This window comes from Punica granatum, chromosome 8 (assembly GCF_007655135.1).
Source record: "Punica granatum isolate Tunisia-2019 chromosome 8, ASM765513v2, whole genome shotgun sequence".
NCBI lineage: Eukaryota > Viridiplantae > Streptophyta > Magnoliopsida > Myrtales > Lythraceae > Punica > Punica granatum.
In genome coordinates this window covers 26207709-26220790 of record NC_045134.1, presented here as the reverse complement: position 1 = coordinate 26220790, position 13082 = coordinate 26207709, and the positions used below count along the sequence as shown (strand labels likewise).

Genomic DNA, 13082 nt, shown 5'->3' with positions numbered 1-13082 from the left:
ACGCAGCTGAATTCTTCTCTTCTTTTGCACCATCCTCTTCATCAGCGCGAACATCTATCATGGTGGGCTGGTCGACCCCTCCTAAAGGTTGGGCAAAACTCAATACAAATGATTCCGCCTTAGGATCTCCAGGTCGTGTTGGAGGAGGAGGAATCTTACGAAATCATCTTGGCGGCTAGATCAAAGGGTTCAGTCGATCTCTTGGCTCATGCCACAGTTTCATAGCTGAATGTTGGGCATTGAGGGGATGGGCTAATCATGGCTCAAAGCATGGGCATCTAATCTCTAGTAGTAGAGTTGTATGCCAAGGTAATTTTCTAACTAATTGAGGGTAGCACTCATGGCAATCAATCTCTTATGCCACTTATCCTTGATTGCAGGTATCTCATACAGCTTTTCGCCAACGTTAGGATTCAGCACATCTATCCGGAAGCTAACATGGTGGCAGATGCGTTAGCTAAGCTCGCTATAACGGACTCTTATCGATCTCAGGACATTGTGTTTTTTGAATTCCCTCCTCATGAGGTGGCTGATATTTTTGTTTTTTACAGACTTGATAGGAGTTCAATACCTACGTGATATCTGTAATAGCTACAGCTCTTCTACTGGTTTGGACAATGATTACTGATTTATAATATATTTCCTTTAGTACCAAAAAAAAAAAGAGGGTATATCGAACTGCATTAACTTATCCAAGGCCTCATCAAAATTGAATAAGAGATGACACTTTAATTAATTTACATTATTTTAAATGTAAGTTTATAATTCTATTCTTTTTTTTTTCCTGAAAGTTTATAATTCTATTCAAATGAATTTGGAACATCATAGTGTATTACATAATGATATTAACAAAAATAATTTTAACATATAACTATAAGAGTTTCTTCATCATATTCTGAGCGTAAAATATATAATCTTAACATAACGATTCATTGCCCGGTGGACTAGTGGGTTGCTACGGCGCCGGACACCATCGATAGCAAAAAAAAAAAAAACATAACGATTCATTCAAAAGAATAAATTCTAATAGAACAAAACGGTCCAAATAATTGAAGCTGTGCATTGATTAAAAGAGGAGTCGACGAATGAGAACACACGCAAATTAACACAATTAAATCAGGTTTGAAAATTTAATGTGACCCCGAAAAATGGGTAGGATGGAAATGAAATTAGTTTTCTGTAAGCTCAATTATAATTATAAATAAATCGAACTAAAATTAACATTAGTATCTCCACTTCATAATTTTATAATCACCGAAATAAGCAAATGCAAATGTAATTATATTATGTCATGATCTTCGAACATGCGGCACCGCGCAGGCGCTATTTCCTAGTTTCACATTATATATTATATACACATTTCTCGTGTTTGTCGCTTTTAGAAATGTAGATTCCAAGTTTTCTCATATTCACACATAAGAGTTCTTATTGAAATCACAAAAAAGGAGAAAGAAACTTAACAGAAGACTCCATCTTCTATATGGAGTAGGTACGAGGAAGTTCCTATGACATTGTCTTTCAGAACAAACTAACGACCGAACCAAGGAGCTCTCTCTGTTTGCAGTGTAGCGGAAGACATTGGGCGGCTTCCAATGCCCGTTTGCATTTTCTCCGCCATTTCCACATAGACAAGACCCTCTTTACAAGTCTTCTTGACTTTGTCTCCTATCCACTCTACTTATACCCTCTTGCATGTTGGTGTTTTAACCCGTCTCAAACTCGATCTCCTCTTCTCAACGCGTCTTGTCGCCTCGGCCTCGGCTAACTGTCGTTCTCTTGTTTTTCTTCGCGGAACGACAAACTGCGATGGTGCAGCAGCAAAAAAAGGGCTTGAACAGCCCTTGTTCCATTCTTGCTCTAATGTTAACATTCATGGTTTTTTTCCTGCCCCTCATTATTCGAGATATCTATTCCAACTTGAGACGACGTTACCTCCAGCCTTTACTTCGGCGCCCTTGCACTGCCCGCATTCCTCTGTTTGGCTTAGAAGGAAGCTGCAAGAACCCAGACCTGAAAGCCCCACAATCTCAAGAGTTTCCTGCCCAAGAATCGCAGGTCGGTCGGATCTTGGATGGAAAGACCATTGACGAGGTGAAGCTGAGTGGAGTGGAAGTCAGGCTAGTGATGGAAAGACTAGGAATTGTTGGCAACCCGGAAGAAGGGGCTGATGGGCCTCAACTCCAAGAGGGTGTGGGCGCCGCTCAGATAGCGGGGCTGTTCGATGAGCAGGAGCCAAGCTTGGAGGAAGTAAAGGAAGCCTTTGACGTGTTTGACAAGAACCATGACGGGTTCATTGATGCGAGTGAGCTCTGCAGCTTCCTCCGTTCATTTGGGTTCTTGAACTTGTCAGAAAGCATCTGCAGGGATATGATACGAGCCTTTGACAATAATGGAGACGGTCTCATCGACTTGAGAGAGTTCATGAAGCTCGTCGAGAAAAGTCTACACTAAATATATGCCATGCCCGAATTCTTTCTTTGGTGCAGACACTCATTAGTATTCTACTGAGGGAAACATCAATCAAGCTGGAAGCTTGTTCAAGACGAACACAATTTCGGGATTCTTTTCTGTTGTTTCTGCTCTTCAAACAACCATATTTCGGGCTTCCCATTCATTCCGTTTTCCTCCTTAAATACTATTTCATATGGCTATGCGCCGAGATATATATATGCAAACTCCGAGGAATGTAAATATAGCAATTACTGTTCGAGTTCTGCAACATATCTAGTGTTTTGTACAAGCTGCTGAATAATAAGTGTCTTGGGTGTGATGGACCGAATTAGCGCCAAATTAAGTACCCCTGTACACAGGAAGTTCTTCATCATGTTTACACATCTGATGCACGAAAATTCCCACTCATAATTGTTACAACAGAGAGGAGAACAGAACAAGCTATCGGCTTTAATTGCATTCATTTCGTTCACCTCCTCCCAAATGGAACTAATTAATTTAACTTCAGTTGCCACTCAGGGTCTGGACAATGGTGTTGTGCCATGGGTCGGAGAGGTGCTGCACGAGGTTCTCGAACGGCCCCTTCCCCGTCACGTTGTGCTGCACCACGAACCCCAAGAATGCCAACATTGCCAATCTCCCTGCAGAATTAAATCCGAGACAATCACTGTATTGGCATCAACTGATAGTACGTCTACTATATCAGCAGCAAACCAGAAAAAGATACTAGCTTTGTCCAATTTAGTTAGGGCCGTTTGAACATTGAGAATATACGAATACCCAACTCATGCCAGTTTATGTTATCGGTCCTCAATATAAGATAACTGAGCGACTAAACAGTGCTAAACCATTGGCAAGCTCCTTCTCCTTGGCCTCGAGAGTGGGAGCAAAGTTGAGAGGGTTGAAGATGCCACCGGGGTAGCCCACTTCGTTCGGGGGCAAGCTGTACTGCTTGAAGATCGGGTCCTGGTTCACGCTTCCCGGGTTCTTGATGTCCTGCCATCTCCTGATCTCGACGTAGTGGAACAGGATGAACTCGATCACAAACAGGGTCGATGATGAAGCGAAGTACTGCTCCTTCCCAGCGTCGTACCACTGGGGCACGTTTATGATCCCGATCTTCGTGAAGACTTCCGGGAGGAGCATCCCGGCAACTCCCAGCATTGCCCAACGGCTATTCACGAGCTCTGCCTGCACGTACCACTTCAAGTTCTCGGGGTCCTCCGCGAGCCCCAAGGGGTCGAACCCGTTGTCACCTGGAAGGCTGAATTTCACAAACATGTGTTTCCCGCTTAAAATTTGCTTTATTTCACCAACATTATGTTAAATTGCTACGTGCTATGTACATATATATAAACTCGAAGCTCTAGCATGAATATTTCATCGAAATAAGCCATGTAACTACGTACCTTCCATTGAGGTAAGTGGGGGAGGCCAAACCGGGAAGCCACTCGCCCTTCTTGGCTTCGACACGGAAGGAGCTCGACGAGACCGGTGAAGGCACCTGCCTGATGGACACCTCCCGGCCTAGTCTGCCCGATGACCCGGTCAAGAACCTAGACCGGGATGAGCACGGCCTGAACACGGTGGCGGATGCTTGCATCGTGGCGGCGGCCATGGCCGGGATTTTTACTACTCGAGAGAAGTGGAAGCTGAAGGATTACTGGGATGTGGTGGTGATGTTAATGGTGGCAGCTCATGAGCAAAGATTTTGTGCATGGCTTTGTATCAAGGTGTCGACAATATTTTTGTGGTTCCCGTTCGATGGGGAAATGTTGACGGTCGAGATCTTCCAATCTGTGGATCCGACGGTCAAGATGGGGTCTTTGGGTTTTTGGATTAGCCAATGGGAGGTTGTGTTGCTTATCCTTATCTGCTCTGCGACATCTCAGTATCCGATTCCTCGCTGCCGTTGGTTGTCAAAAGATGCTGCGGGGCCCAGAATTGCCACGTAGGAAATCCCCCCTCTATAGCTTGGGATGACGATGACGATTACATCATGCCACGTGGAAGCTTACCAATTGGTGCTTCCAATCAGCTCATGACAGGTGGCTTGCTAAGCTAGCTTTTGAAAGGGCAAAAGATCTCCTCATTGGGTCTGAATTCTTCCCCGAGGAGGATCATTGGGCCGAACTCATGATTTGGGCCCAGAATCAGCCCAATGTACCCCTCTCGTAATTATTATTATTATTATTATTATTATATATTTAAACTATAATATATATCTATATGTATCTATATCTATATAAATTGTATAAGCTAAAGCAACTCGTAGGACGATGTCACGTAGGATATAGAAAGTTTACAATTGAGTGACTTTTGAAATCCCCACAAATCAATATGCAACAAATGACTTGATATTATCATGTCACACTAATGAAATTTCAAAAATTAATAGCTATAGAAGTTGAAAAGTCCTAGCTTACCGCCTGTGTGATGCACGGTTTTTAATAAAAAAATTTTATTCAGAGGTTGTACTAAAATACTTATAGAAGAAAAATATCATAATTGAAGTGTTTGTTATTTGATAGATTCATATTCCAGTTGGTTTAATAATAAATTAAAAATTTTATACATACTTTAAGGTCATAAAATTGGCATGTGAAAAGATTATTTTAAACTCTTTTAGCAAGTGATTTTTCATAACGAACATATAATATTTTCAATTAGAAATTAGACAAATTGATAATTGAACTAGTTAAAACAAAATATTTTTATTTTATTTAATTTTTAAAAAAATAATAAAGTAATTAAATATATAAATATCCCTGATAATTTTTTTGAAAATTAACCTCTTTTATGTAATGTTTAAATTACAATGATACTTATAGATACGTAAATTTTATAAATTTTGAAATATTTACAAAAATTAATCAAAATTACAGTCAATGTCAAAATAAGAACATGTAAATTTGCTACTAAAAAATTATTAATATTTTAATTTTTTTTATAATGAACTGTGAAGAAAATATGAAATGAATTGTGATATATTAGAATTTCTTCATAGGCATGATCGAAGTAAAAGTTTTACGTTGCAAATACTTAAATTGTTTGTGAGGTTTGTAAGAGCAAAATACCTACATATAATAATTGCTTTAAACTATTTTAGAGCATCAACAATGCTAACCTGTCTAAAATGATGTTGACTGTTTCTGTGAAGTTTAAACTGGCAGTCAAACAATGTAAAACACAATCATGGCATATTGGAACTGTTTCACAAAAATCCATTGTTGGTTAGATCGGTTTCACAATCATGGCATATTGGACTTGTTTCACAAAAATCTTGAGCATCGTCGTAGGTAATGCTGGTGGAAAGGCTGACGGGGGAGGTCATGACGGCGAGGGAGATGGGGCACCGGAAGAGGCTGTTGAAGTTCGTCTCTCTAGCAGAGAAGGCCGACATGAACTTGTGGCGGCAAGATGAAATGGCTGAGAGAGAGAAGAGAGAGAAGAAAGAGAGAGATGGAGAGGTTAGAGCTGAGGTGGTGGAGAGGGATTAGTCCACGTGTCAAGAAGGGCCACACAAAATGTCCACATCAGCACTGTCAGTGTGGTTAACGTGCTACATCAGCAATTTCTATAAAAAATAGACGACGGGGCCACAGCGGAATAGATTTGAAACTAAACCTATAACGCTTATGATACCTTAGAAAAAAATTAAATTTGGGATAAAACGAAGAAAAAGTGTAAAAGTTGTGATATATAGTACTATTTTTCCTTATTTATATATCTTAAACAAAAATAACCATTGGGTATATGATTAATAGTTTTTGATAAGTGGTATATGATTAATAGTTGGTCAAGCAAAAAAAGTGTCAAATTAATAAAGTCGATCTTGGAAAGTAACTAGTTAGTTTTTCAACTTGAGCATTTATAATAACTTGGAAATTTACAATTTTTATATAGCATTTATGAATTAAATCTTTGATTTTTCATTTTTTTCGCTGAGTGAACTACATCTTTGATTTGGTTATCTCACATATTTATTTATTTTTAGTTCCTTCAATGAGTTAACTTATTCTACAATACATAATAAAATGAATTGTTAAATAACTATTTTTGTGCCATGTGGATTGCATGGATTTATTTGAATATATATTTTTATTCTTTCCTTATTTTTCTCAACTTAATATCAGGTTTAATATATTTTTTCTAATTATTATTAATTTCAAATTTCAAACAATAATTTTTTATTTTTTATAAAAGATCATGTACGTTAAAGAGTTCAATAATAACATTAAATATATAAAATCTATTTAAGTTAATCATTGATTCAACTTTTATCACATAAACTTTAATTTAGAAATTACAATACAAATTTATTTTTATATTTAGAATCTTTTATAACATCCATGTTATTAAATTTCTTTAATTAAAAATGCGAATAGTAGTAGATTGTTTTTAATATTCTTGTAAGTTTTATATAATTAATAGCATGTTATGTTATTTGTAATGTGCTTAATTAATTACATTCGAGAATAAATTTTTATAATATTTATTTTCATACTTCTTTATCACATCATTTATTGTTTTGGATCATCTATATATATATATATATATATAGTAAAATAAACTAAAATAAATGACCATAATAAATAAATCTATATTATAAAATAAATAAATATTATATTTAACTCCATGTAATACTACAACGACGACGACGACAATAATAATAATAGAGATTATAGTTGATTTAAATATTATAAATGATATAAAACTATATTCTCCAAATAAATATATTACATTTAATGTCCCTATAGAAGGAATAATGATAGTAATAAAAATTATAGTAAATCTAGATATTATATTAAATCAATATATATATATAACAAATAATAATAATAGATAACAAATAATGATAGTAGAGATATATTATTGACAATTCTTATTCCGGAAGAAAGATTATATAAATTGGAAAAAATAATATTACATAGAATAATAACAATCTTTATGCATAAGGAAGATTACATAAATCAGATAAATAATATAAAAGGGAAAGACTAATATAAAATATTATGGTTAATCTATATATACAACAAACATATGCAAGAAATATAAGTTCTCATCTATTATGTATTTTAATTTTACTATAAATACAAAAATTATACTATTGATATAAATAAAATAAATAATTTTAATTAATATATAAAAGTATAACTTCAACTAAGATGTAAATAATTTATAATATGTATGTGATTTATGTAAAAAAATCATAAGCAAGCAGTTGTATAATCTTTATGATAATATAAATTTTTATATATTTGAAAATGAGGATGTCACCATTTAATCATGTGCATATGATTTTCATAAAAAAAATCATCACATTCACAAGCCAATGATTTTACGTTATTATGGTGATATAAAAACATATATTTATAAATGAAGATTTCACAAATATCAGTTTTAGAAAATTTGCAAATGAAGTTTTAAAAAGTTAAATTAACATTTGTCGGATAGAAAATTACAATTTAACTATTCAACATTAATCTTGCAACTCTATTGTAAATTATTTTTGAAAATTAATTGTTGAGATTTTTATTTGCTCTTTTACCAGTTTGCCTACGTTATGGGCTTACATTCCACCACCATATCAACCACCCTCTATAGTTGATCTCATGGTCTTGAGTCGGGGAAGAAACATGAGACATATTGGATTTTGTGAATGTGATGACACATATATATGTTAATAGATTTTTCAAGCATTTCTTGACATACCTTTTGTGATCGACATTTTTAGTAGGCAACTTGGTTTCCAATAAATATTTTGATGATAAAAGGATTTAAACAGAAAAGTAGTCTAAGTTATTGAATGAAATCGAACCAACAAAAAGGAAGAGGATTGAAACAGAAAAATATCCAAAGATAATATGATGTAAATTAAAAACAAAATAAGAAGAGAGACCAAAACAGAAAATCAACCAAATTTAGAGGACCGATGTATAATTTTCCCAATTATTAATCAAGAAAACGAAACCCTAATACACTTAATCGAAATCGACCTCTGCTCCTCTGCTCGTCACCTCCGTTGGACTGCTGCTGCTGCTGCTGCTGCTATGCTCCATCGTCGCGATCGAGACGGCGCGAGCTGCTCGTCGCCTCTGTTCTGGTTTTCGATTGACTGTGATTAGAATGTTCAGAAGCTTCATGAATAAGCTGCATTTGATGTTTCCCGCAACTGTTTGTGTCCCTTGCTTGCTCTCCTCTTTGTGAACTATAATTAATTGGGACTTCAAATTTTCAATCTTTTCACGTTTTCCTCGAATCTTCCTTTGTCAAAATCAAGATGGAATCTTCCTTTCATGTTTTCATGTGCGCTATCATCGGCACTTCAAGTGTTCAATTTCCTTGCATTCGATTATATATATCATAGCTGCATTTATGTGTTTAATGTTAATCCCGGTCTCCATTTCTTTTAACGGTCCTATTGCTTCGTGCAAATGATGATAAAAAAGACAGGGACATCAGCAACTCCTTTGAGGATGATGATTTGTCGTTGGGAATCTCTCTGATGCACGAAAGCCTTTTCTACTCTGCATAGCAGAGTTGTTTTTTTACGATAAAAATGTTTCTATTTTGATAATGTGTACAACGAGTTTCCTTTTTGATGAGTCCTGCTCAATGAAGCCTAATGATTGTTGCACAAGAACGGAGATTTGAATGGTGCTGCTTGTTGTAGCCTAGTCACCGACTGGGCTCCAAGTGCACCTCGTGTAATCAACAACTCTGAAATCTCAATGAAGGCTGAATGAGTCCTTAACTTGGCTGGCCATGTGTGGTTGAGCTATGTGATATTTGTTTGATCGTTTTGGGCTCTTTTTGCTCGATTTTGTTCAGCTTGAGGTCATTTTGATGTGCACAGCTGGGTTGAGGAACAAACTGTTGATTGACTCGAGCCTATTTGGTTTAGTATGGGTGACTTGTGCATATGCTTATGACAGGTGCTGAGTTTGCATGATTGTTCCATGTTCGATTTATGTTGATTTAATGTGATATGGAAGGCTCGACCTGGCGTTTAAGCATGTGGCTTAATTGTGAATTTGTTGGAAGATGATGTTGCTTGTCGTGAAGTATGAAGGGTGTGGGGAGTGGACGAGACGTAGGAGTGGGCCACTTTCGAGATTGATTTGGAAGGGTTATTTTGGTTGATTTGTCCCTTGTCTCGAGTTATCCAATTTTGAACATGAGCTAGGTTGCCCTTAGAAGATCCAATATCACGCTTATCTTTGCATTTGAGCTCGAAAATAAGGTTTGCTATATGTTGGGCAAAGATTGCTGCTGACCAGTCAAGACATTGGTGCTTTTCGTGTTGTTCAGTTAGTGACGAGGCCGCCCTGAGACATCGGTGCTTTTCGTGTTTATCATCTTCTTTGTGCAGATTGGTGGTGAGAGTATATGTCATCTTTCTGTGGTAAGTTCTTGGATGTGCATTATCTTTGAGGTGAAAAAGTTAGGTGGGTGCCCCCATTTGAATATGCAATGGAAGACAATTGGGTTATGGCACTGACTGGCATTATTTGTTGGTTGCGGGGCCCTGGATGATAAACGTCCACCAGCTGTCCACGTCAGTGCCACGGTGTCTGACGTGTAAAGGTTCCTTGAACCATGCTCCTTTCCCTTTCCTATGGTATCATGAAACTCATGCCCCATCCCCCACTTGAATTGCTTTCTTTGTAGTAAAGCATATTTTGCATGCGGCCACTTGCCGAGTCATCTCCGTTTCATGTCATGCCCATCTATAGATTAGGATTAAGCTTAACATGTTCTTGATGTCGTGACATTTCTTCTTTTAAGCAGCGAAACTTCCATCCGATCTTGTGGATCTGGTATGGGCATCCGAAGTTGCAAACGGATTTGTCGTGTCGATGCTTGAGCTGCTCGTGTGAATCATGGATTCATTCGTTTTCTCTGGGGAGAAATCAATTGTCGAAGCATGACGCGGCAAACATCAAGAAAGTTGAGCCTTTTTAAACCGTTGTTTGAATTGGATTTATTGGATATCTGTGTATGCGCATGAATTATTGTAATAATCATTTTATTTGAAGATCTTATCATACTTTGTTGAGCAGCTTCATCCGTATTAATATGATTGAGCTTTTTTGTCTGCACCTTATGATGAAAAGGATTAGTGAGAGACAATTTCAAAATCTTGTGAAGTGGGTATTTAGTTCTCTCTCAACCACCACTTATTGCCAACCCGAAGACAACACTGCACCCCCCAACAAGTCTTAACCACAGATCGTTTTCCACAAGCTAAGTAGGGAAAATGTCGGTGCCCATAGATTTGGACACTTTTAAGTTTAACCAGCTGAAATTTGCAATCCGATCAATGCTTGTTCACCAAATCATTATTGACTTGAACAAAAAGAAATGGAAATAATGGCGCAATTCTATGCCATACCATTTCAACTGATTATACCAGAAATCCAATCAATACAAATAATATATGGCAAACCCAATTGGCAGAGCTCAATAGTAAAAAACAGTGAGCCTGCTTATGGAAGACATGATTAATGGGTATATACATGATCAAAGCCATTGATTATAACCAAAAAAAAAAAAGAAGTGAAGCTCTCTTTTGTTGAGCTTCAGCCTGCTGCTATTCAATGGACTAACGGATTAAAAGAGATTCAGACATTTAAGAGAGGAGGAAACTCTTCCTTGGTTGGTGGCCATCCCTGAGATTGCACCAGAGATATTGCCTATGGTCGAAACCACAAGATCCTCCAATCTGTTTTCCTTGCCGGGCAAGAGTAAATCCGTTGTTATTTCCCTGCAGGATGCCAATCTCAGCAGCTCGGATTCGTCCAAGCCCTTTGCTGGGCCGTTGCTGCACCTCTCACTCCCGTGCTTCGCAAGTGCATCTTTAAACTTCTTGATCTGCAGTTTCAAGGCCCATATGAGATCAAGAATTCTAACAGGAGGCCCTTCAAGTGGGGCTCCATTAGAAAACCAATTGACAGCAAAGATTCTAACGCACAGTTGCATTTGTACAGCTGAAGCTGCATACACGTCCATCGGCGCCCCGATAGAACTGGAAGAACGGTAGGACACGGATGTGGAGACACTCACACATCGTTCTGAGTTCTTCGTAGTTCACTTTGAGGAAAATTGCATCGGGGTATAACTCCGCTAGCTGAGAGACCTGATCAGCAAGAATTATCCGCATAACAGTCAGCAAGCTCCCCGAAACAATCGAATCAAGAAATCAAATTTTAAGTTTTATGCAGAAACTCCAAATGATTGATCACGCTTTGAATTGCCAAATCATTATCAGTTCATACATCCAAGGCACATTATCTAATCAATGAGGATGATCTGCCATACTATAAGTACCTTGGGATGGAGAGCTCTGCAGCCGCCGCAACCGGGAGAGTAGAAATCCACCACCACCAAAGCATCACCGGCACGGAGCAAGGCGCTCACGAGCTCCTGCGCCGAATTGATCTCCACCATGTTGGGTTTAATGCTCTTCTCCCACCACCTCATAGCTCGGCTAACGCAGCCAGAAGCCTGCGAAGAATTCCGGATAGACAATATTAGTCGCTAACAGTTTCAAATAATTACAAACAAACTGAGCACACAATAAACACAAAGTCCTCACATGAAGAGAGAAACTTGCAGGTGATTTAATGCTCCACTCTCCGCAATCCTTCCGATCCGAGACGGCGATTTGTCTCCCCCTGAACTCGGCAGCTAACAATGGAGGCCCCTTCTGACTTGATCCATAAACCCTTGAAGAGCCAACAGAGCAACAGAACACCGGAACAACCCCTCCGTTTCTCGGGCTGCCCGCAGCAGCCTCGTACAGCCCAGAAAAGCAGAAAACGCTATTCGACAAACAAGCCATGAAGGGTGTCTCCAAAGCAGAGATCTTTAAACCCTTTTCGCATGAGACAACGAATACCCACAAACACCCTCTTCTCCCTCGGATCAAAGAACCAACCCGGCCGTTCCAAGAACTGAAATGAAAAAAGCTTCCCAGTCCAGTCTCAAAGATTCAAACTTTGCACAAATGGAAGACAAAGCTGGTTCTTTTCGGCAAGAAAGAAGCCCCCAGTGGCCCTGTGAAAACTGGAAGTTGCAGAAGAGTGGAAGAAGAAGACACAGGAGGAAGGGAGGAAGGAAGGACGGAGAGGAAGAGAGAGAAGGAGTTGGAGGGGGAAGCTGTTATATAGGAGGGAGAGGGAGAGGGAGAGGGTGGGTGGGTGGGTGTTGATTCGGATAATCGGATTAACCTTCATCCACTCCAACACTAAAGCTTTTACTGATAGGATGGATGGATGGATCGACGGATCATTTGACTGGCTTTGGAGTAATTTCAGGGATTATGATTTATTAGTTTTTGATTGGTGATTAATGATGATCTTTAGTTTGGATAAGCTTCTAATCTTCTTTCTCCTAAATTTCAGCCGCCTTCTTGTTGATCCTCGGCTCCTAAATTTGACCCTGCTCGTGTTTTGTAGATTGCGAGTACTATTAGATCCAATGCCAACCGTCTTGAATCTCGACCCGGCCTTGACTCCTACTATTCATGTCACCTCGGTCTGCCGCTTGAACTCCAAATTTATCTAAATAAAAGTTTACTTTTCAAAGTTAACTGTAATCAATGACGAAATTGATATGTTCATTTA

General features: G+C 38.2%; 3 protein-coding genes, 1 long non-coding RNA gene and 1 other non-coding gene across 5 annotated transcripts; 3 read left to right on the top strand and 2 right to left on the bottom strand.

Moving 5' to 3' along the window:
* Nucleotides 1-1720: 1720 nt before the first annotated feature.
* On the top strand, nucleotides 1721-2606 carry LOC116189512 (probable calcium-binding protein CML30). The gene has a single exon (XM_031519197.1). The coding sequence runs from the start codon at nucleotides 1807-1809 to the stop codon at nucleotides 2449-2451; it is 645 nt and encodes a 214-aa protein (XP_031375057.1). The 5' UTR covers nucleotides 1721-1806; the 3' UTR covers nucleotides 2452-2606.
* An 85-nt stretch (nucleotides 2607-2691) lies between these two features.
* LOC116189511 (chlorophyll a-b binding protein 4, chloroplastic) lies at nucleotides 2692-4163 on the bottom strand. The gene is made up of 3 exons (XM_031519195.1): nucleotides 3861-4163; nucleotides 3300-3715; nucleotides 2692-3092 (listed from the first exon to the last, which is right to left on the bottom strand). The coding sequence occupies exons 1-3, from the start codon at nucleotides 4067-4069 to the stop codon at nucleotides 2956-2958; spliced, it is 762 nt and encodes a 253-aa protein (XP_031375055.1). The 5' UTR covers nucleotides 4070-4163; the 3' UTR covers nucleotides 2692-2955.
* A 4269-nt stretch (nucleotides 4164-8432) lies between these two features.
* On the top strand, nucleotides 8433-10556 carry LOC116188645. The gene is made up of 2 exons (XR_004152277.1): nucleotides 8433-9859; nucleotides 10246-10556. It is a non-coding gene; the product is annotated as an uncharacterized LOC116188645 (long non-coding RNA).
* LOC116189685 lies at nucleotides 8882-8966 on the top strand. Its single transcript, XR_004152456.1, has one exon. It is a non-coding gene; the product is annotated as a small nucleolar RNA R44/J54/Z268 family (small nucleolar RNA).
* A 285-nt stretch (nucleotides 10557-10841) lies between the features above and the next one.
* LOC116188644 (thioredoxin-like 1-2, chloroplastic) lies at nucleotides 10842-12602 on the bottom strand. The gene is made up of 4 exons (XM_031518131.1): nucleotides 12053-12602; nucleotides 11785-11961; nucleotides 11429-11593; nucleotides 10842-11328 (listed from the first exon to the last, which is right to left on the bottom strand). Exons 1-4 carry the CDS (start codon nucleotides 12296-12298, stop codon nucleotides 11068-11070), a joined length of 849 nt encoding a protein of 282 aa, XP_031373991.1. The 5' UTR covers nucleotides 12299-12602; the 3' UTR covers nucleotides 10842-11067.
* Nucleotides 12603-13082: the final 480 nt, after the last annotated feature.